Below are 25,565 nucleotides of genomic sequence, written 5' to 3'. Positions count from 1 at the left end.
GGTTTTATCCCAGGCTTTTCCAGACCCAGGCCAGCTGGTCTTGGTGAGTTCCCAGTAGAACATCCCCATTGTCTCAGTGTGTGGGTGCACCCCTCGCGGTCCTCAGTTCCTTGCTTGTGCTCTCTCTCCTTCTGCTCCTGATTTGGACCTTGCGATTTCAGTCCTGTGCTCCAATGTGGGTCTCTGTCTCTGTCTCCTTTTATTGCTTGCTGAAGGTTAATATTCAGGAGGATGCCTATATGTACATTTTGTGCTTTTGACCTAAATTTCATTTTGTTAATATAAATATTTTATATTCTATTCATCTTTGTTTCCTTTTTCTATAAAGTATGTTCATTGACGCCCTAAGTTCAAATTATATTTTACTCTTGAATTGTTTCTTTCCTGATGAACAAATAGTTCTTTTTATCTCCATCCAGCTGTTGTTACTATTTTGACTCCAGGTTTTATTCCAAGTACATGCACAGTTAATGATGGGTAGATATATGTCTATGCTGTTTTTTTCTGGATGTTTTAAATATGTTCTTTCCATTGTTTCAATTTGTTTTTGGTTTGGTATTTTCATGTGTTGATAAAATTCTAGCAGACTCTTTTAAAATCAACAGAGAACAAAAATGTTGTAAGTGCAGCACAGACTAAAGCAATGCATAGCTACTAAACCAGCACTGCAGAAGATAATTAACGTAGTTAAAGGGGGAAAGAAAAGTCACAATTTTTAGATTAGGAAAGAATAAAACTTAAAAGAGAAAAACAGATGACAAAAAGGAAAAAAGAAAATATGTCCAACTCAGTAAAACACCAAACCTCTAAGGTAAACAAGAGAGAAAGAATGATGTCGTTTCTTTTTTTCCAAAGAGGAAAGCAAGTTTACAGAAGTCAGCAAATAAGTCAGTATACAACTAAATGTAGACAGTCCTAACTAAATTAAAAGATCCGTTCCAGGGCTGAGGACACAGGACAGTGGTACTTACTGCACAATACAGCAAACACACACAAAAATAACTTACTGAATTAAGAAAATCCTACTGTTTTCTAGCTACAAAAAAGAATGAAAGTAAAAAGAGAATTAAGTGGAAGCTGAGACAATTAAGAATAGCAATATGTAATTCTGAAGAGTTGATATCAAGTCAAAGCAATCAGAAGAGAGAACGATCTTTACTATCAACAAACTATAAGATAATTAGTCAAGAATATACAATTGTAGGGGCTGAAGAGACAGATGGTTCAGTGGCTAAGACTGTTTGCTGCTCTTTCAGAGGACCCGCATGGCAATTAACAACCTTCTATAACTCTAGTTCCAAGGGATATGATGCCCTTTTCTGATACCCATAGGCACTGCACACATGTGCTACACAGGCATAAATATAGGCAAAACATGGATACACATAAACTAAAGTCTTAAAAATCAAAAAGGACTGAAGAGATGGCTCAGTAGTTAAAAGTACTTGTTGCTTTTACAGAGACCTACATTTGATTCCCATTACTCACATGGTATTTACAACCATCAGTACCACCGGTTCCAAATGATCTGACTCCCCTCTTCTGATTACCTTGGCACATTGGACACTCACATGGGAGAAAAGAAATCTGCAGCTTGGTTTAAAGAACCACTGGTTTAGCCGGGTGTTGGTGGCGCACGCTTTTAATCCCAGCACTTGGGAGGCAGAGGCAGGCGGATCTCTATGAATTCGAGGCCAGCCTGGTCTACAAGAGCTAGTTCCAGGATAGGCACCAAAGCTACAGAGAAACCTTGTCTCAAAAAAGAAAAGAAACACTGGTTTGATTTGAAAAATACTTTGTCAAATTGGAAGAAAATAGAGACGCTGAAGAGATGGCTCAGTGGTTAAGATGACCAGCACCCACATGGCAGTTTACAACTACCTGTAACTACAGCTCCAGAGGATACCACACCCTCTTCTGACTTCTGTAGGCTCCTGCCCACACACATGGTGCACATACATATATTCAGACAAACACTCATATAATAAATAAATCTTTAGAGAAAAAATACAAATCAAGAAGAGTTTAAAAGTCAAAAAGATTATTTAATCTATTCCATGGTTAGAGCACTATTTTACAAAAGGACACAGATACAGGCTAACTTTGGCCTTTGTTAAGTATGATGAGCACTTAAGTATTTTCAGAGAGGATGAGAAACAAATTTCATATAAAAATATTAATTTCAAGAACACTGAGAAAGAAGGAGCAGAAAGAACCTAACTAAGAGCCAGAGGGTCTCCAATGCAGTCTTCTGGACATGACATCACTACTGTACTTAGGAACAGGCTGCCCAGCAAGATCAGTCACCCAGCAGGCAGCACTAAAAGGACTTGGTGGGGGAGGGGCTTCCAGGAGGAGTGGGAGGGCATAGCAAGTGAGGGTGATTGGATATAATTAAGACACACTGTATATACGTACATGAAATTGTGAAACAAGAAATAAAAGATTTTCCTCAGAAGATTTCAACCAATAATCAGGGAGAATTGTAGACACAATGATCCAGTTCTCTGCTATGAAACAATGGTCTTGTACCCTGAAAAGATTTGTTACTTGTATTGGTTTAATAAAATGTTGACTGGCCAGTAGTCAGGCAGGAAGTATACGTGGGCAACCAGGAAGGAAGTATAGGCGGGGCGACCAAAATAGGAGAATTCTGGGAAGACGAAGGCTGAGTCTGCAGTCATCACCCAGACACAGAGGAAGCAAGATGAGAATGCCTCACTGATAAAAAGTACCAAGCCACATGGCTAACACAGACAAGAATTTTCGGATATAAGAGTTAGTTAAGTGCCGGGCGGTGGTGGCGCACGCCTTTAATCCCAGCACTCGGGAGGCAGAGGCAGGCGGATCTCTGTGAGTTCGAGACCAGCCTGGTCTACAAGAGCTAGTTCCAGGACAGGCTCCAAAACCACAGAGAAACCCTGTCTCGAAAAACCACAAAAAACAAAACAAAACAAAACAAAAAGAGTTAGTTAATAAGAAGCCTGAGCTAACAGGCCAACCAGTTTATAATTAATGTAAGCCTCTGTGTGTTTCTTTAGAACTGAATGGCTGCGGAACCGGGTGGGAAATAAACCTCTGTCATCATTCTCCAAAACAATTTTATGTTCATCTGCATCTACTAATAATGCTTCAAAGTATATAAAGGAAAACTTGGTAAATCCTTCAGCTTAAAGTAGCACTTCAACTCTTCTTTCTCAATAGTAAAAAGCTCAAGAGAGAAATCAATAAAGCTATACTAGGTAATTATAAAGAAAAGTCACTTGCCCATCTACCTCAGTTGGTAGACCATGGAACTCCTTTAACTTTCTTTTTATTCATTCCTTGTGCCTTTCACATCATGTATCTCCATCACATTTATTTCCCTGTCCCTTCATATCTGCCCTCTGTCCTTGCAACCTCCCCCCCCCCAACAAATAAAATAAAATAAAACTTAGGAGAAAAAAATGGAAAAATCTTGTTATGGAAGCTGCAATGTGACATAGTAAGTCATACAGTAAAACCTTTTTATCCATATATCTTTACTTGCAAATGTTTATTGTAAAGAGGTCTAGTTTGAGGCCTCTGGTTTCTGCTACACTATCAAATACTGGGCCTCACTGGGACTCCTCTTGATTATCCTGATATTGCCCTGTGTTGTGGAGATCCTTCGCATGCTCCAGCAGATCACAGATGGGGTAGATGTTGGGGTGGGCCAACACATAACCCTGGTTCTGGGCCAGGGTAGTTACAGGGTTGGTCAACCTGCTAGTTTTCCCTTGCCCTCATCACCAGGGTGATCTCTCCTGTATTGCCGTGGCTAGTCCACCCCCTGCAGTGATGACCAAGGGGCTAGGCCCTTGGTCCAGGAGAACGCTCCTGTTTTCATGTCCTCAGAATTAGTTCTCCCACACCTACACCTTCAGGGTCAGCTCTACTGTGATGCCCAACTGTGGCATAGGGGTCACTCTCCTGAGTGCTGTACTCTCCAGTTATATGACCTCAGGGTCAGCTCCTCCTCCTGCCTCATGCATTGATGGATAGAGTGGGGTATTTCTCCCCCACCCTTGTTGCCACATGACAGATGAGTAATGGGCACAGCTCTTCCATCTCACCCAAACCTCTGCCAATGGGGCTGGCTCTATTGTGCTGTCTATGTGAGACGCAGGGGCAGCTCTCCTGCCCTTATTCTCTTAGGGCCAGCTCTCCCACCTGCCTCAGGGATTGATGGTGGGGGGAGGGGGGCGGCGGATCTCTTCCCCTGTCCTGAACATGGGACTCTTAATCCTAGGGTTGTAGGTTTAAGCCCCATGTTGAGAGGTGTCTGTTTTTGTCTGAGTTTATATATTCACCTCAAATTTGGAGCCAGGCTTGATAGCCATGCCTTTAGCCCCTGCACTCAGGAGGCAGAGGCAGGCAGATCTCTGAATTCAAAGCCATCCTGGTCTATAAAGCAAGTTCCAGGAGAGCCATGGCTACAAAGAAAGACTGTCTCAAACAAACAAACAAACAAACAAACAAAAAACCGAACCAAACCAACCTGCACTCCAAAAAAAAAACAAAAGTCAAAAAATCAGAAGCATATAAACTAAATTTTCTAAACAACAAAGAATTTAATTACATAAAAAACTTTGTATGTTTTAAAAGCACACTTCTCCATAACTCATACATGAAACAGAACAAAGCATACTAAAATAAACATTTAAATATTGCTTATGAAACAAAAGTTTGTGTAAAGCAAATACACCAATCTTAAGTGATACATTAGTGGCATTAAGAATTAAGGTTTGGGGCTAGAGAAATGGCTCAGATGTTAAGAGCACTGGTTGCTCTTTCTGAGTATTCTGGCTCATTTCACAGCAGCCACATGGTGGTTCACAACCATCTGTTATTCCAGTTCCAGGGGCTCTGTCTCCTTCTGGCCTCCATACTCACCAGGCATGCACATGATACACAGGCATACATGCAGGCAAAATATCCAGATATTTAAAAAAATAATGCTTAGAATTAACAACTGAAATATGTATCCAACTTAGTGTAAAAAAAGCATACATCAAAAACGTAACTCATGTAGGCCACCAAACTATTACATTTATGAAAGTTCTTAATAATCATTTTAAAAATATAAATGTGTACAAAATACTAATTTAAAAGAAAACAGCCACTTACCTGATAATAAAATTTTATCTGTTTCACCAAAATGGATAGATTATGAATTCTAAGTGAAGCATCATTGTTGACTTTTTTATTTACTCTCTGACTCTCCGATTTAGGATTACTGAAAGAAATTGGGGGGGGGGACACCTTTTTAATTATATTGAAACAAGATATAAAATACAATAGTTTCTTTTTAAAATTATGCATCCATTTGTGCTAATAAGTGATATGAAACAAATTATTACTTTCTTATATATTCTGTGCTTCTAATATCAATACATATAATATTCCTTAATTGGTGGCAAAATATATCTGAAACCAAAATCAGATGTCCTTAGTTGTCATGTCACTTTTTATTCTTGGAAGAAATAACCTCCTAATTCCATCCTCCTAAAATAAATCTACTTACACAAAGAATTCAAAATATAGGTTAAAAAATATAGGTTATTATTATGAGTGGTTATTTATTCTCATAGTGTAATGCGAATTATATTTCATCAAGAAGCATCCCAGAAATTAAAAAATGAAGTAGATGACAGAAGTTGGTGCTTTAACCTTGTGTAAATTTTGGAAATTGAATAAAACCAAAGGGATACATATTTTAAAGAAGAAAAAATTATAGTAGAAACTCATGATATGGTTAAGAATGAAAAACTGAAAATTGGTACTGGGACTGGAGAGATGGTTCAGAGGTTAGAAGCACTGGCTGTTCTTCCAGAGAACCAGGGTTTGATTCTCAGCACCCAGTGGTAGCTCACAACTCTCAGTAATTCCAGTCACAGAGGATTCCATGCCTTTTTCTGGCCTCTTTGAGTAGGCCACGCATGGTACAAAGACATGCATGCAGGCAAAACATCCATCCATATTAAAAAAAAGGGATGTGATTGAAGAGCAGAAGGTTCTGGCTAGAACATAAGCTTTGAGCGAGTTTATTAAGAGCAAACAAGACAACATGGAGAACAATATTGATAACCCATTGAGGGGCTAAGTCTACAATATAAAGTAGCCCGCTGCTGAACAGTTGCTGGCACAAAATATAATGACCCTAATATCCAGCATACAATAAAATAATTACTAAATACAATAAATGAAAAGCAATCCATGACCTGGCAAGAAAATGGAAGCAATCATTAAAAACACTCTTGGGAGCATGAAGACCATGGGAGAGGAGAGAAAGGGAGGGAAGAGGAAGAGAGGGGAGTGGAGAAAAATATATAGCTCAATAAAAGATTTTAAAAAAGAAATAAACGAGAAAAAGAAGTATCAGATAGTTATTTTAAAACAGCCACTATAAGCCTTGGAGTGTGGAAGAACAGTAGAGTACAATGTTGAGGTCTGACAGTCAATCTCCAATACCATAGGTGGAGGAGGCAAGACAAAAATAAATCTAATCATAATCCCAGGAAAATTCCTCACATACCTCGAAATAACAATACTCTCAACTTCATATGAAAAACAACAAAAAAAATCCAAGATAGCCAAAGCAATCCTGTATAGGATTGTACAATAAAAGAACTTTGATTATCTCTGACTTCAAACTCTACTACAGAACTACAGTACCGAAAACAGCCTGGTATTGGCATAAAAACAGACAGGAGGACCAATGGAACCGAACTGAAGACCCAGATATCAATCCATACACCTACGAACACCTGATTTTTGACAAAGAAGCAAAAAAAAAAACCAGAAAAAAATCATATTCAACAAATGAATATAACTGGATATCAACATGCAGAAGAATGAAAATAGACCTATATCTATCACCATGCACAAAACTCAAGTCCAAATACATCAATGACATCAACATAAAGCCAGCCACACTGAACCTCACAGAAGAGAAAGTGGGAAGTACACTTGAACACACTGGCACAAAAGACTACTCCCTAAATATAACCCCAGTAGCACAGACACTGAAACAATTTATATATGGGACCTTCTGAAACTGAGAAGCTTCTGTAAAGCAAAGGACACATTCAACAAGACAAACAAACGGCAGCTTACAGAATGGGAAAAGATCTTCACCAACTCTACATTGGACAGAGGACTGATCTCCAAAATATACAAAGAACTCAAGAAACGTGACATCAAAAGAACAAATAATCCAATAAAAAAATGGAGTACAGACCTAAACAGAGAACTCTCAACAGACAGATCTAAAATGGTTGAAAGACACTTAAGGAACTGTTCAACATCCTTAGCCATCAGAGAAATGCAAATCAAAATAACTCTGAGAGTCCATTTTACACCTGTCAGAATAGCCAGGATCAAAAACACTGATGACAGCTTACGCTAGAGAGATGTGGGGTAAAGGGGAACACTTCTGCATTGCTGGTGGGAGTGCATACTGGTACAGCCCCTTTGGATATCAGTAAGGCAATTTCTCAGAAAATTAGGAAACAATCTACCTCAAGACCCAGCAATACTGCTGTTAGGTACATACCTAAAAGACGCTCAATCATACCACAAGGACATGTGCTCAACTATATTCATAGCAGCATTATTTGTAATAGCCAGAACCTGGAAACAACCTAGATGTCCCTTAGCCGAAGAATGAATAAAGAAAATGTGGTTCATTTACAGAATGGATTACTACACAGCAGTAAAAAATAATGACATCTTGCTATTTACAGGCAAATGGACAGAAATAGAAAAAAACATATTGAGTGAGGTAACCCAGACCCAGAAAGACAAACGTAATATGTATTCACTCATGAGTGGCTTTTGGACATAAAGAAAAGAAAAACCAGCCTACAGGCTACCACCCCAGAGAAACTAGATAACAAAGAGGACCTTAACAGAGACATACATGGATCTATATAGGAAGGAGAAAAAACCAAGATCTCCTGAGTAGACTGGGCATGTGGAGATCATGGGAAAGGGCTGAAAGGAAGAGGGAGGAAGAGATGAGAGTGAAGAAAAATGTACAGCGCAATAAAAACAATAAAAAATCTAAAACAAAATGTAAACATGGAACACACTTCCCATCCAAGCCAGCACAGACTAAAGACAGGAAAAGGTAAGGTTCATACCCTTCCTTCTGGTACAAACTTCAACTGCCCACTAGATCTGCCCCAGAGAAAAAAAGTGATGGACAGCCTCCTGCTTCTGGGCAACACCTTCACCACTCAGTGACACCCATTCCAGCTAAGAAGGTGAAACATTGCTTGATTACTAGGATAACAGAATAGAAAAACTCCTAGTTAAGAGAATAGACTCTCTGGCCTAGGTAGAGGTCTAACACTCTATCTGAACCTCGTTATTCATTATCTTTGGGAAGGCAGGCTAAAGAAATAAGTAGAATAATTTAGTCATTTCATGAGAGATTAAACATTTTCTTCCCAGAATCCACACCAAGTGTAATTACTTATGGAGAACAGAACTGTAAGGTTGTTTATTTAGCAAATAAACTGGATTATTTAGCAAAGTGCTTATTTCTTTTCTAATACCTTTTTTCTAAGCATGCTCTCCTTAAGAATTTGGGCCTTCCTCCCAACATTTTAGGCTTCCTTAGTCTTTCTCAGAAGTCTACCATGTGACCCTCTCTACCCACTTAAATTGATATGGCCTTTTTCTTTCCTTCCTCTATTAGGTTTTACCCTTGTCTGCTGGGGGCAGGGGGTTTGGTTCTAATAAAATTGTTCTTGAGCTTCCATTTAAATAAACTCTTAATTTTTTCATTAGTAAGACTAAGAACCCCCAAGAGACCCAGTTTCCCTGTTATCTCCTCTCCAAAGTAGCCTGGGTAGTCAAAAAAGCCAACACGTAATCCACCTCCAGTTCACACCTCTGCCACTGAAGGGAAGCGACAGGACATGATCCACTCTGCTTAACTAGCACACACACAGAACACTCCACACACACCCTGGCTTGTGAAGTAAAAAAGCCAAGGGATCCTCTACTTCAATGCACACTTCCACAAACCTTACCAACTATAGGCTCTGAAGATCAGAAAACACCAACACTGCCCTCAGTGTAAATCCCCACACTACCGTGGCCCACTGCCTCAGGCTTATAGGGCTGTGCTCCTCTCTTCCAAACTGACATCACCTTCAACCACCTCTCCCTACAACCAACACTAATTCCACAGCTAAGCTTTAAGTAACAATGAACACTGCTAGGACTCATGAGGCAAAGGGAACATGAAGCACAGAAGCATGCTTATTCTACTCAGCTGTGCTGGAAAGAATCAACCAACAAACTTCAGATAGGCAGATCTTCATATAAAACACTAGTAACATATAAAGCCATCACACAAAAACGTCTCTTCAAAAATCAACAACCCCACATACCCATTCCACAAATCCAGCAAAAGCCTCCTTCCATGCCAGCTACCAGAACTCCAAGGACTGCCCCCACTCTCTAAGTGCCCACCCAGCCTACCCTCAACTACCCCTCCCCTCCTTGTAGCCATATTCTGGCCCACAAATCCAGTCATCTGAAGTTCAGTCCCCAACATGGGTACAATTCAATCACAGGCGACTCTAGTCAGAAGACCAGAGAGGAAACAGAGACCAAGGAACAAATCAGCCATCCAACAAAGACAAACTCAGAAATCAGCACCTAGACCTCAAACCCAGTTGCCCAGTCATCATTAGCAAGCACCTAATATTTCAACAGAGGTAAAACACAAGAAAACTACTTTAAAACCAATTTTATGAAGATGATGAGATCCTTAATAGCAAATGAAAAAATCCTTTAAAGAAATCTAAACAAACAGTTGAGGAAATGCATTAAACCATTCAAGACCTGAAAACAGAAAGAGAAACAATAAAGAAAACAAACTGAGGGAATCCTGGAGATGGAAAACCTAGGTAAGCTAACAGGAAATACAGATGCAAGCATTGCCAACAGAATACAAGAGAGGGAAGAGTAATCTCAGGTGTTGAAGATATGACATAAGAAATATATACATTGGTCAAAGAAACCATTAAATAATAATAATAATAAAAACCCCTGACACAAACATCCAAGAAATCTGGGACACTATGAAAACACTACACATAAGAGTAATAGAAATAGGAGCTGGAGAGATAGCTACAAGGTTAAGAGCACTGACTTTTCTTCCAGAGGTCCTGAGTTCACTTCCCAGCAACCACATGGTGGCTCACAACCATCTGTAATGAAATCTGGTGCCCTCTTCTGGCCTGTAGGGATATATGTAGGCAGAACGCTGTATACATAATAAACAAACAAACCTTTAAAAAAAACAAAACAAAGAGTAATCAGAATAGAAGGAGAATTCCAGCTCAAAGGCCCAGAAAATATTTTCAACAAAATCATAGAAGAAAATTTCTCTATCCTAAAGAAGGACATGACCTATAAAAGAACAAGAGACAGAGACCCATATTGGAGCACCGGACATAAATCTCAAGGTCCAAATCAGGAGCAGAAGGAAAGAGAGCATGAGCAAGGAACTCAGGACCGCAAGGGGTGCACCCACACACTGAGACAATGGGGATGTTCTATTGGGAACTCACCAAGGCCAGCTGGCCTGGGTCTGAAAAACCCTGGGATAAAACCGGACTCTCTGAACATAGTGGACAATGAGGACTACTGAGAACTCAAGAACAATGGCAATGGGTTTCTGTTCCTACTGCACGTACTGGCTTTGTGGGAGCCTAGGCAGTTTGGATGCTCAACTTGCTAGACCTGGATGGAGGTGGGGGTTCCTTGGACTTCCCACAGGACAGGGAACCCTGATTGCTTTTCGGGCTGAGGGGGGGGGGACTTAACTGGGGGAGGGGGAGGGAAATGGGAGGCGGTGGCGGGGAAGAGACAGAAATCTTTAATAAATAAATAAATTTTAAAAAAAAGAAAAAAAAAGAACAAGAACACCAAAAAGATTGGACCAGAAAAGAAAGATACCTTGCCACATAATAATCAAAACACTAAACATACAGAACAGAAAAAGAATATTAAAAGTTGAAAGGGAAAAAAGACAAGTAACATATAAAGGCAAACCTATTAGAATTATACCCAATTTCTCAATGCAGACTCTAAAAGCCAGAATGGCCTGGACAGATGCCCTGCAGGCTCTAAGGGACCACAGATGCCGGTCCAGATTACTATACCCAATTAACTAAAAGATGAAGAAAATATCCAAACTAACAAAATCAGAAATGAAAAGAGGACCATAACAAGACACACAGGAAATGCAAAGAACCATCAGGTCATACTTCAAAAACCTGTACTCCATAAAATTGGAAAATCTAAAAGAAATGAACAATTTTCTCAATAGATACCACTTACCAAAGTTAAATCAAGACCAGATAAACAACTTAAATAGATCAATAACCCCGAATATATAGAAGCAGTCATTAAAAAAAAGAAAGCCCAACAAAAAAGTTCAGGGCCTGATAGTTCCAGTGTGAAAAAAAGAGTTAATGCCAATACTCTTTAAATTATTCCACAAAACAGAAAGAGAAGGAACATTGCCAGATTCATTTTATGAGGTCACAGTCACCCCATACCCAAACCACAAAAAGATTTTTAAAAAAACAAACAAACCAGAATTACAGACCATTTTTTCCCTCATAAATACAGATGCAAAAATACTCAATGAAATATTTGCAAACTGAATCCAAGAATAAATCCAAAAGATTATCTACCATGATCAAGTAGGCTTCATTTCAGAGATGCAGGGATGATTCAATAAATGAAAATCTGTCAATATAATCCACCATCTAAACAAACTGAAAGAAAAAAAAACCCAAATGATCATCTCACTAGATGCCAAAAATGCCTCTGATAAAATCCAGTATCCCTTCATAAAAGTCTTGGAGAGAATAAGAATACAAAGGACATACCTCAACATAATAAAGGCAATTTACAGGAACCCTATAGACAACATCAAATCTAATGAAGAGAAACTCAAAGCAATTCCACTAAAATCAGGGATATGACAATTGTGTCCACTCTCTCCAGATCTATTCAATATAGTTCTGGAAGTTCTATCTAGAGCAATAAGACAGTTGAAGAAGATAAGGGGATACAAATTAGAAAAGAAGAAGTCAAAGTATCACTATTTGCAGAAGATAGGATAGTATACATAAGCAACCTCAAAAATTCTACTAGGGAACTTCTATCGCTGATAAACACCTTCAGTGATGTGGCTGGACACAAGATTAACTCAAAAGAAAATCAGTGTCCCTCCTCTAAACAGATGACAGAAAGACTGAGAAAGAAATCAGGGAAACAATACCCTTCACAATAGTCAAAAACAACAGAAAATACCTTACTCTAACTCTAACCCATATGACAAGAACTTCAAGGATTTGAAGAAGAAAAAAAAAAAAAACTAAATAGGATATCAGAAAACAGAAAGATCTCCCACGCTCAATGGATTGGTAGAATCAACAAAGTAAAAATGGCCATCCTACCAAAAGCAATCTACAGATTCCATTCAATCACCATCAAAATTCAAACACAATTCTTTACAGACCTTGAAAGAACAATGCTCAACTCCAGGATAGCGAAAACAATCCTGAACAATAAAAGAACATCCAGGGGTATTGCTATCCCTGACTTCAAGTTGTACTACAGAGCTATAGTAATAAAAACCACGGGGTATCAGCATAAAAGAAACAGAATGTTGATCAATGGAATAAAAGACCCAGACATATATTCATGCACATACGGACACCTGATTTTTTTGTTGTTTTTTTTTTTTTAATTGCAATGCTGTTTGGTCAACAGTTTAAGCTTATTTCTAGCTAGATCTTAAATCCTAAATCAACCCATCTCTATTAATCTGTGCATCACTTCAAGGTCACCTGATTTTTGATAAAGAGGCCAAAGCATGTTCAACAAATAGTGCTGATCTAACTGGATGTCTGCATGTAAAAGAATGCAAATAGACCCATATTTATTGCCCTGCAAAAAATTCAAGACTAAGTGGATCATGTATCTCAATATTAAATGAGACACACTAAACTGGACAGAAAAAAAAATAGGGAATAGCCTGGAAGGTATCAGCACGGAACACAACTTCCTAAACAGAACACTGATAGTACAGGCACTAAGATCAACAATTAATGAAGGGACCTCACAAAACTGAAAAGCTTCTGTAAGGCAAAGGACACCTTCAATAAGATAAAAATGGCAGCCTACAGAATGGGACAAAATCTTCACCAACTCCACATCTGACAGAGGGCTAATATCCAAAATATATAAGGAACTCAAGAAACTAGATATGAACAAACCAAACAACCCAGTTTAAAAAAAATAAAAGGGGGTACAGAGTTAAACAGAGAATTCTTGTTAGAAAAATCTCTAATAACTGTGAAACACTTAGGTAATGTTCAACATCCTTAGCCATCAGGGAAATGTAAATCAAAATTATCTTGAGATTCCATCTTACACCTGTCAGAATGACTAAGATGAAAAACACAAGTGACAGCTAACACTAGCAAGGTTGTGCAGCAAGGGGAACACTCTTCCATTGCTGGTGGAAGTGCAAACTTGTACGGTCACTATGGAAATCAATGGGGTGGTTCCTCAGAAAACTGGGAATCCATATACTTCAAGATCCAGCTATACCACTACTGAGCAAATACCCAAAAGAAGCTACCACAAGAACACTTGCTCAATTATGTGCTTAGAGGCTTTCATAATAGCCAGAAACTGAAAACAACTTAGTTATTCCTCAACTGAAGAACAAATAATGAAAATGTGGTACATTTACACAATGGAATATTGCTTAGATGTCAAAAAATGACATCATGAAATGCTGTGGGAGCTGAGGGCCTGCTTTTCGTCCCGCCCGGCTCCCGCACGGCTAGCTTTACATCAGAAATAACAACACACAAATTGTATTCTTTTAAACACTGCTTGGCCCATTATATCTAGCCTCTTCTCGGCTAACTCTCGCACCTGGACTAGCCCATTTCTAATAATGTGTGTAGCACCCCAAGGTGCGCTTACCGGGAAGATTCTAGCCTACGTCCATCCTGGGTCAGAGCTTCATTGTGTCTGCCCGGGAGAGGGGAACATGGCCTCTGAGCTCACTTCCTCTTCCTCCCAACATTCTGTTCTGTTTACTCCACCTACCCATGTTTTAACCTATCAGGGCCAAGCAGTTTCTTTATTACTTAACCACTGAAATCAACAGATTGATATATGACACTCCCACATCAATGAAATGTGCAGGCAAATGGTTGGAACTAGAAAAAAAATCATCCTGAGAGAGGCAACCCAGACCCAGAAAGACAAGCATGATATGTACTCACTTATAAGTAGACATTAGTTAGCTATTATTAAAGAGTAATCCATTACTATTCATAGACCCAGAGAACTTAGATAAAGAAGAGAGGTCTGGGGATCATGGTTCTCACTGGGAAGGGTAATAGAATAGATTTTGTGAGTGCACTGGGGGCAGGTGGGGAGGGGAACTAGAGGAATCAGGTGGGGGAGGGAGGGAGGAACAGAGGAAGAGAGTATTGGGAGATGACTGGCATTTGCGGGTAATGCAGAAACCTAGAACAGTAAAATTTCCTAGAACCTATGAGGGTGACCCTAGTGAAGGAGAATATGGAACCCGAACAGGCCATCTGTAACCAGGCAAGGTTCCCAGTGGTGGAACTGGGACACCAACCTACCCACAAAACTTATGACCCACAACCTGTCCTGCCCACAAGATGCGCTGGGGCAATGCTGCCTCAGAACTTGAGGGAGTGGTCAACAAATGACTGATATAACTTGAGGCACAAGCCATGAGAGGGAAACTATGTGGACACTACCCAGATGGCCAGGATCAGGAAGCTGGATTACCTAGAGACCTAGGGTATAACCAAACACAACTGACAAAAAAAAAAGTCAATGAAATGATTTCTAATGATATTCTGCTATACTCATGGATTATTGCCTAAACCAATCATCATCAGAGAGGCTTCCTCCGGCAGCAGATGGGAACAGATACTGAGACCCACAAACAAGCATTTGGCAAGGGAATCCTCAAAAAAGGGAATGGGGGTGGGGGGTTTATAGGAGCCAGAGAGTTCAAAGATACCAGGAGAAAACAGCCCACAACAGCAACCAAGCAGGGCTCATGGGGGCTCACAGAGACTGCAGCAACAATCATGGAGCCTGCATGGACCTGCACATAGGCCCTCGCACACATCCTGTGGTTGTTTAGCTCAGGTGTCTCTGATTCTTTTGCCTGCTACTTCATCCAGCTTTGATATGGGGGTTTATGCCTACTTTTATTGTACCTTGTTATGCCAAGTTGGGCTGATAACACTGGGAGGCCTGCTCTTTTCTGAAAGGAAATGGAGGAGCAGTGGACCAGAAGGAGAAGGGATGTAGGGGAGGGGAGGGGAGGAAGCAATCAGGATGTATTGTATGAGAGAAGAAAAAAAATCAACAACCCCATAGTAACAGGCTCCCCATGACATGTATAAATGTTTGAACAAATTCAAACAATCACCTTAAAAAGAAATAAAAAACAGATAAATGAAATAAATAGGAAGTCAACACAGGATACAACGGAATTCAACAAAAAAATAGATATACAGAAGAAATAACAAATTGCAATGAAATACTCAATTAAAAACCTAAGGCCAAATAACAGAATTGATCATATAGAGGACTAATACCCTACACAGGACACTGTTGTGAAATATTATTTTAAGATGTGTCACATTTGTTTATCCTGTGGAATATTTATAAAATGATGCAAAGCTGTGCTGCTTTGCCTGTCTAAAACACCTGATTCGTCTAAAAGCTGAATGACCTGTAACTGGCAGGAGAAAGGCTAGGTTGGGCTGGCTGGCAGAAAGAATAGGAGAAATCTGGGACGAGAGGGTCAAGGAACAGGAAATGAAGGTGAGAGGACATCAGGGTCAGCCACCCAGCTACTCAGAAAGCCATACAGTAATAAGTAAAGAAAGACACATAGAATAGAGAAAGGTAAAAACCCAGAGACAAAAAGTAGTCAGGATAATTTAAGAAAAGTTGGAAAGAAACATGTCAAGCTACGGCCAGGCATTAATAAGATTCCATGTATTTATTTGGGAGTTGGGTGGTGGGGCCCCCTGAGAGCAAATAGTAAAAAAAGAATAAATACAGGACATCTAACAGGACTTGAGAATAAGGTAAAGAAATGAGACTATTTCTTAAAGTCAATAACATTTTTTTAAATACAGCCAGACCATACAAGATTTGTAGGATATTATGAAAAAGCGAAGTTTAAAAAGTGTGAACATAAGAGAATAAGTCTATGTTAAAGCCATAGCAAGTATTTTAAGAAAAAAATTCATAGAAGAAAAATTTCTAGATCTAAGTAAAGAGATGCCAATCCAGGCACAAGAGGCCTACAGAACACCAAAAGAACCAGAAAGAACTGCCCTTCACCAAGGCAAACTATGCCATGCTTAAAACAAGAAATACACAGAACCAAGGCAAGCCTGTCAGATTAACAGCTGACTTTTCAAAGGAAACTTAAAATCCAGAAGAGCCGAAGCAATGTACTTCAAGTCCTGAAATTTCAAAGATGCCAAATCTGATTACTATTGCCAGAAGAACTACCTGTCACAAAGGAAGAAAGAAAATTCCCATGAAAAAAAGCAGGGTACAGATATTGATAAGAAAGAACTAAGCCAGCTCTCTACAAAGAATAATGGAGGGAATGCATCAAACGTAAGAGACTGATTAAATCTAAGAAGTGACACAGAAAGAATAACGGTAATAAGACAGTTGTTGAGCAAGTAAAGACTAAGAAAATCAACAAAATGAAAAGAATTAATACAAACCTTTCAATAACTGAATAGCAAGAGACTCAACTTCCCCATCAAAACACACAAACTTGAATTATTGGAGCAGTACACAGGATCCTTTGTCTTGCCTCCAAGCAAACTATCTTGCCACCAAAATTAGACAATACCTTTGAAAGAAAGATGGACAAAGGTGTTCAAACTAAATGAAACCAGAAAATAAGCAGGAGTCACTATTTGATATATGATAAAATAGACCAACACAAATTAGAAGTGATGAAAGTAAGGAAAACAATCTATCAAGAGGACATTATTATTCTAAACAATCATACAAAACACAGGTGTACCTGGTGTTGGAGGTCCTTTTGTTTATGTGTTGCTTTCATTGGTTAATGAATAAAGAAACTGCCTTAGTCTTTTGATAGGGCAGAACTTAGGTAGGCAGGGAAAACAGAACTGAATGCTGGGAAGAAGAAAGCAGAGTCAGGGAGAAGCCATGGATCCTCTGCCTGAGATGGACGCCAGTTAGAATCTTTCCCAGTAAGCCACTGCCATGTGGCGATATACAGATGAATAGAAATGGGTTATATTAAGATGGTGCACACCTTTAATTCCAGCACTTGGGAGGCAGAGGCAGGCGGATCTTAGTGAGTTTGAGGCCAGCCTGGTCTACAAGAGCTAGTTCCAGGACAGGCTCCAAAGCTACAGAGAAACCCTGTCTCGAAAAAAACAAAATAAATAAATAAACAAAAAATTAGCCAACAAAGCTGAGCAGTGGTGGCACATGCCTTTAATCCCAGCACTTGGGAGGCAGAGGCAGGCGGATCTTAGTGAGTTCGAGGCCAGCCTGGTCTACAAGAGCTAGTTCCAGAACAGGCACCAAATGCTGTCTTAAAAATCAAAAAAAAAGAAAGAAAGAAAGAAAGAAAGAAAGAAAGAAAGAAAGAAAGAAGAAACTAGAGCTAATGGGCCAAGCAGTGTTTTAATGAATACAATTTCTGTGTGGTTATTTCAGAGCTAAGCTAGCAGGGCGGCCAGGAAGCACAAGTGGGCCCTCTTTTTACAATATGTACCCAATTTCATAAAACAAAGATTGATTTAAAAATCAAACATTAGCCACGTGGTGGTGGCACATACCTTTAATCCAAGCACTTGGGAGGCAGAGGCAGGAAGATCTCTGTGAGTTCGAGGCCAGCCTGGTCTATAAGAGCTAGTTCCAGGATAGGCTCCAAAGCTACAGAGAAACCTTGTCTAGAAAAACAAAAACAAAAAAAATCACACATTAAGTCCAAGACAGTTATCAAGACAGGTCTTCAAGCAAAAAATGAATAGAGAAAAAATGGAGCTAAATGACACTATATATCAAACAGAACTAACACATATATAGAACATTCAACTCAATACTGCAGACCAGACATCCTTCTCAGCAATCCATGAGGCTCTAAAACTAGCCACATACTAGGACACAAAGCTGTCTCAACATACAGGAAAATAAAAGTAATTCTATGCAGTCTGTCTTACCAAGGCTATAGAGCTAAAAATCAACAGTGTGTGTGGGACACACACACACACACAAAAGGTCCAGAGAATTCACAGCTCTAAATTCCCAGATCACAAAATCAGAGAAGTCTTCAGAAAAGTCTCAAATAAACAACTTAAAGGTATGTATTCTCAAGGCCTTAAAAATCAAGAACAAACTAAACTCAAAACTAGGAGATAGAATAAACTAAGTAAGATCAGGGTAGAAATAAATAAATTAGAAATTATTGATAAACCCTTAGACAAATAAACCATGAGAGAAAAGACCCAAATTAACAAGATTAGGGGCAAATAGAGAGACACTATATCTGTTGCCAATGAAATCCAGTCTCATGGACATACTTTAAAAACTTATAGTCCATCAAGTTGGAAAAATCTAAAAGAAATTGATGAGTTTCTAAATGCACATGACCGACTAAGTTAATCAAGAAAAGATTTAAAAAAAATATTAAACAGATCTACCACAAACTAGACTGAAGGAGCAATAAAAGACCTACTGACTAAAACAGTCCTGGGACCAGATGGATTCACCACAGAATTTTACCACACCTGTAAAGAACTAACACTAATGCTTCCTGAATTATTACATTTACTAGAAATAGAAGAAATGCTTCCAAATTCTCTTAACGAAGCCAGTATTAGACTAATAGCAAAACCAGATAAAGACACAACCAAAATTATAAGCAATCTCCCTGACAAATTCAGATGCAAAATTCCTTATCACTTACAAAGAAGATTCAAGAACATATCAAACAGGCATGGTGGAAACATGCCTTTAATCCTAGTACTCAGGAATCAGAGGCAGGCGAATTTCCATGAATTCTACAAAGTGAAACCCTGTCTCAAAAAATATGCAAAAAGATTATCAACCATGATGAAGTCATTTCATTCCACAAATGCAAGTATTGCTCAACAACTGTAATCAATAAACATAATCCACCACATAAATGGACCCATGAACAGAATCACATGATTATCTCAGTAGATGCAAAAGAGCCTCTTTGGCCTCCGCCAAAAATGATTCTAACACCCTTTCATAATAAAAGTACCAGCGAGACTACATATGCAGGGAAAACATCTCAACATAACAATGGTGCATGCAAGTTCATAGTCAACAAACATCATGCTACATGAAGAAAAACTCAAAAGCATTCCATTAAAACTATCAACAAAACAAAGATGTCCACTCTCTCCACTACTTTTCAACATTATGCCCTAAATCTTATTGAGAGCAATAATTCAGTACAAGTATATAGTATATATAAGGGGCACAAATGGACGAGAAGTCAAAATATAGATAGGATTCTATACATAAAAGATCCCGAAGCAAACTCCTACAGTTGTTACTCACTTTCAGCAAAGTGGCATGATACAATATTAACAAACAAAATCAGTAGCCTTTCTATATATCAATGACAAACATACTGTGAAAGAAACTGAGGAAACGATCCTGTTCACAGTAACCTAAAAACAAAACAACAAACAGAAAAACCTGGAAAAAACTTAATCCAAAAAGTTAAAGACTTGTACAATAAAAATTTTGGAACAGTAAATAGTGTGTAGTTCTCAACTTGTGGGTCGTAAACCCCTCACCGGGGGCTGTGTGTTAGAATGACTCATTTACAGGGGTCATCTAAAACCATTGGAAAATAGATAGTTGTAGTAGCAAAATTACAGTTATGAAGTAGTAACAAAAATAATTTTAGGCTGGAGGTCACCACAACATGAGAAACTGTATTCAAGGGTCACACATTAGGAAGGATGAGTACCACTGGCCTAGAAGATGGAAGGACTCCACACTCATGGATGGGCAAAAGTAATATAAAAATAGCTATTCTAACTAAAGCAATCTACATATTCAATGTAATCACAAACAGTACTACCACCCCATTCTTGACAGAAATACAAAAAAAAATCTTAAAGTTCATTTCATAAAAAGAGCATGATATTGGCACAAACACAGAAACACAAATCAATGGGAAACAACAGAGAACCTACCAGATATAAATCCATGCAACCACAACTACCTGATTAATTGTTACATAGAAGCCAAAGTGCACTTTGAATAAGTCTTTTCAAAAAATGGTATTTGTTAAACTGGACCTCTACATGTAAGAATGAAACTGTATCCATCTCTCACTGTATGCAAACCTCCAAATGGATTGAGGACCTCAAGAGAAAACCTGAAACTCTGAAAATGCTACAAGAAAAAGTAGGGAATATACTACAAGATGTAGGCATAGATAAGGACTGCATAAATAAGACATAAGGAGCTCAGGAAATATGGCCAAAAACTGATTGAAGGGATTATATGAAGTTAAGTTCCTGGGACCTGGAGAAATGGCTCAGCAATTAAGAGCACTTGCTGCTCTTGAAGAGAACCTGGGTTTGGTTTCCAGCACCCATATGGAGTCTCACAATGACCCTTCACTCCAACCCCAGGAGAAACAACATACTCTTCTGGTCTCCACAGGCACCAAGAACACATGCTGTGCACATACACACATGTAAGTGAAACACAAAAATTAAATAAATAAATATCCATACATAAAATTAAATAGTATTTTTAAAGTTTCTGTAAAGGAAACTGTGAACTGAGTTGTAGCACAAATTCTAATTGTTCTGAATAAAAATACTAGAGTCAGATATTATGGGGTGAAAGCTGAGAGATCAGAGAAGCAGTACGGCCAGTCACTAGAGTTCTTACCTCTACCAAAGCTCAGATCAAAGAGGCAATCTTATCCTCAGACTGCCTCTTCAGAATGCATCTTCTGACTACATCCTCATACTGTCTGCGTCTGACTGCTGCCTCAGACTACATTTGAGCTCCTGTCTCCTCCCACCTTAGGTTCCTCTTTCCAACCAGCCTTATCCCTTCATGTCTCCACCTCCCTAAAGCTGGGATTAAAGGTGTGGGACTCCCAAATACTGGGATTAAAGGTATGAGCCACCACCATTTGGCCTCTAGTGGCTTAGCTCTGCACTCTGATCTTCAGGCAAGTTTTGTTTGTTAAAACATAAAGTATCACTACACTGATTGAAGAGGCAACCTATAGAATAGGAGAAAATATTTGCCACATATATCTAATGGAGGATTAATATGAAGATTATAGACTCCAGAACACATACAAAAACTCAAGAAGACCTAAAACATCAAGGAAACAAACAACCCAATAAAAAAAATTAAGGTCCAATTCATGAGATGGAACCATGCCCGATACTGCTTACGTGGTCAAAAACCTGAGACTGGATAGGCCACGAACCTAGAAGAAAAGCAGATACTATTGTTCTGCTAAAGGAACATTTCAATAAAATGGCTCTTAGCAACATTTTGCTATACCCATACATCAGTGCGTCCTCAGCCAGCATCAGAGAAGCTTTCTCCCGCAGTAGATGGGAATTAATATAGAGACCCACAGCTGAACAATGTGCAGAGTGAGAACCTTGAAACATTCAGTCCTAAATGGGATGTCTTCATCAAGTCCCTCCCCTCAAGACTCAGGGAGCTATGTGGAAGAAGAGGCAGAACAAATGTAAGAACCAGAGGGGATGGATAACACAAGGAAACAGTAGCTTCCAGACACAACAGGTCTGGCACACATGAATTCATAGAGACTGTAGCAGTATGCACAGAGCCTGCACAGATCCAAGACAGACGGGGAAGTCGACACAAGCTCCCACCCCAAACTAATAATCTATCTTCAGTTGGTATCTGCATGCAAAGGAGTACAATTGGGCATACAAACTACACTTCCGGGCAGGCACTATAGCCAACAGTAATGGCCAACACAAACAGAACTCAATGGTATTTTTGGAGACTTCATTTTTGCCTTCTAATACTTTTAGTGTATTTTTTTTAAATTCTAATTGGTCTTTTCCTTATATATTAAAATTTCTGATTTTGTGTTTGTGAGTATGTGTGTTTGTCATTATTTTTGTAGATTTTTAATTTTTTCCTTTTATTGTTATTTTATTTGCCTGATTTCTAAAGAGAGAGCAAGACTGCATGGAGTTTGATGGCTGGGGATGTGGAAAGAATCAGAAAGGAGATGAAGAAGGGAAACTGTGATCAGAATATATTGCAGGAAAAAATTATTTTCAACTAAAAAAAACAGAATTCCACACACAAAAAAAGAAAGGGGCTACGAAACTGAACAAAGAATTCTCAAAACAAGAAGTATAAATGGAGTTAGAGCGATATCTCTGCAGCTAAGAGCACTTGCTGCTCTTCTAAAAAGGACTCAATTCCCCTCCCAGTACCCACACTGGCTGGCTAGGTCCAGGGTATCTGATACCTTCTTTGGCCTTCAAGGGCACACACAGGCACACATGTGCACACACTAGTACACAGACACACAAATACTATTTTTTAAATTTCAAAAACAAAAAGAAATATTAATGGGTAATAAATACTTTTAAATGTTCAATATTCTTATTCATCAGGCAAATTAAAGCTAGATTTCATCTTACCCCAGTCAGAATAGATCTTTTCAAAAACAAAACAAAACAAAACTCCAAATGACAGGGATGGAGAGATGGCACTTGCTGCTCTTCTATATGACTCTATTTCAATCCCCAACACTCACACAGTGCCTCACAACTGTAAGTCCAGCTCCAACTGATCTGACACAGGCTTCTGCGTGCAATGAACACACACATGGTGCACAAACACACATGCAGGCAAATACTCATAGACATAAAACAAGAATAACTAATTTTTAAAAAGAGAAAGAGAGCCAAAAAATAGTAATAAGCATAGATGGGTATTTCTTCACACAGCAGCAGCCAACTGGCGCCTAGCAACACCATGCGGCATGTGCCAAGCCGGAATCAGCAGTAGATGGCAGAGAAATGTTCTTCCAGGCACCATGAGACCCACTCCAGGCTACAGAGACAATCAGAGACTAGCACCAGGCTATATATAAAGAAATTGCTGGAGCAGGGGAAGCTGTGGAGACAGAAATGTGGTGTTAGTGAAGTAAAGCTTCTCAAGTTGTCCAGGAAATAGTCACCAGAGAAGACAATGCCCTGTCTCCCAATCACCTCCACCATTGTCTGAACAAGTTCCAGGCGTCTCAGGGTACAGTATCCAGGGGAGCAGCAGCAGCCTGGGAAATAACCTCTCAACACATTTAAACATAGGTGAGCTAGCACTCCACGCCCTTTCAGAACCTTAGCATGAAAAGAACATGCTTCAAAAAAATTATTTCAGATAGGAAAATTCAGGCAAAAGTGGAATTTTAGTAACAAACCCTTGCTTGAATTACTGCAAATAGCAGCCTCTCCACATCTCACACATCTGTAGAGATCTGATAAAAAAAAGACAAGTCCATAGGATGAAAGCTTCTCACCTAACTAGAAAGGAGTAAAGGCCAAGGTTACAGGACTGGCTACTTCATTTTATTACTCTCTTTTGTTGTTTGTTTTCTTTTCTTTTGTTTTTCAAGACAGAGTTTGTCTGTAGCAGCCCTGGTTGTCCAGGAACAAGCTTTGTAGACCAGGCTGGCTTCGAACTCACAAACATCAGCCTCACTGTGCCTCCTGAGTGCTGGGATTAAAGGCGTGTGCCACCACACCTGGCTTCATTTTTATGTTTTAGTCATGTACTTTTGTACTTTGTTAGGTTGAGTTTTAATTTATATCATGTGTGAAAAGGTATTTATTACTGTTTCTTTCTCGTCAACTATTCTATAACACTTTCTTTACTGCTTCTCTTATGTACAACTCATACATTTTACTCTAATTATTTATACCTTTATTTATATCACTTCCTATTCCCTTTTTATTACTAAAATGTTGATACAGAGACTCAAAAATACAACAAAGAAACAAAAAAAATGAGACAATGACACACAATAACTTCTCCACAAGTTCCTAACACCTAAATACTAGAAATCCCAGAAAGTAAGCTAGCTGGAATGTGAAAAAAAATAATTTCAAATCCTTACTTTATAAAAAAAAAAAAAAAGATCACTGAGGGGCTGGAGAGATGGTTCAATGGTTAAGAGCAGTTGATATTCTTGCAGAAAACCCAGATTTGGTTCCCCAGAGGGGTGGTTCACAACCATCTGTAACTCAAGTCCAGGGAGCCTGATGTCGATGCCCTCTTCTGACTTCTGCAGGCACCAGCCATATACACGGTATATGTGTGTATGTGTAGTCAAACACTCTCACACATCAAATAAGTCTAAAAAAGATCACTGAGAGACCAACGAGATTGCTCAGCCCAAAAAGCATATTCTGTCAAACCTGACCCAAGTTTGATCCCTGGAATACACGGTAGAAGGAAGGAAAGAACTCCCAAAAGTTGTCTTCTGCTTACCACAAGTGCACCGTGTGTGTACACACACACACACACACACACACACACACACACACACACACAAGGGGATAATCAACTGAGCACACAGAGGACTCAAATAAAGCAAGTGAATGAAATAAAGAAATCAATTTAGGAAACACTCTTCCCAACAAGCCTTTCTCCTACTTTTGTATCTTTTTGTGGGCATTTGCCTTGAGTCTTAGAGATTTTGAATGCAAGGCTTTTTGAACAAAGTTGAATATTTAAGAATTAGATGCATTTTGCATTATGAGATGATTATGTGCTATTGGGGGCTAAATGTCACAGTTTGAATCTGAAGTGTCCCCCATTCCCCACAGCTCATGTTTTGAATACTTAATTCCCAGTTAATTATGCTATTTAGGAGGTTTTGAAAACTCTGGGAGGTGGGACCTAGCTGGAGAAGTCTCTCAATAGAGGCATGTCCTTTCACATGGCTTATCCCTGGCCATTACTTGGTTTACTTCTCTGCTTCCTGAGCCTCCAACATATAAACAGCTACCCTCTGCAGCATACCTCCACTGCCATGGGACCAAACATGAACAGAACTCTCTGAAACCATAAATTAAGAGAAATCTTTCCTTCCTTGAATAAAAGAATAACAAAAAGTAACCAATACACTTGATAGCAGAATACTCACTAAATGTATACAATCACTTAAATTTTATGTAATGTTCTTTAGCAATCATGTGAAACTAATTCGTAAGGGTGAGGTGGGAGGGTCTTCTGTTTTGTGTTGATTTCATTGGTTAATAAAGAAACTGCCTTGGCCATTTGCTAGGCCAGCCCATAGGTGGGAGGAGTAGACAGAACAGAATGCGGGGAGGAAGAGGAAGTGAGGC

General features: G+C 39.1%; 1 protein-coding gene across 7 annotated transcripts in view; it reads right to left on the bottom strand.

The window, feature by feature from the left end:
- The window catches only part of Ccdc88a (coiled-coil domain containing 88A), a 154,294-nt gene that overhangs the window by 108,555 nt on the left and 20,174 nt on the right, over positions 1 to 25,565 (bottom strand). For all 7 annotated transcript variants that reach the window (XR_001229208.2, XM_026785137.1, XM_026785138.1 and 4 more), the window contains exon 3: positions 5,149 to 5,257. Coding sequence is in view for 6 of the 7 variants with exons in the window: in XM_026785137.1 (XP_026640938.1) it covers positions 5,149 to 5,257 (109 nt within the window). In the remaining variant the exon portion in view is untranslated. The remainder of the gene's footprint in view (positions 1 to 5,148; positions 5,258 to 25,565) is intronic.

Source organism: Microtus ochrogaster, linkage group LG1 (assembly GCF_000317375.1).
Source record: "Microtus ochrogaster isolate Prairie Vole_2 linkage group LG1, MicOch1.0, whole genome shotgun sequence".
Classification (NCBI taxonomy): domain Eukaryota; kingdom Metazoa; phylum Chordata; class Mammalia; order Rodentia; family Cricetidae; genus Microtus; species Microtus ochrogaster.
Note: the sequence above shows the minus strand (reverse complement) of the source record. Positions and strands in the feature narration are given on the sequence as shown.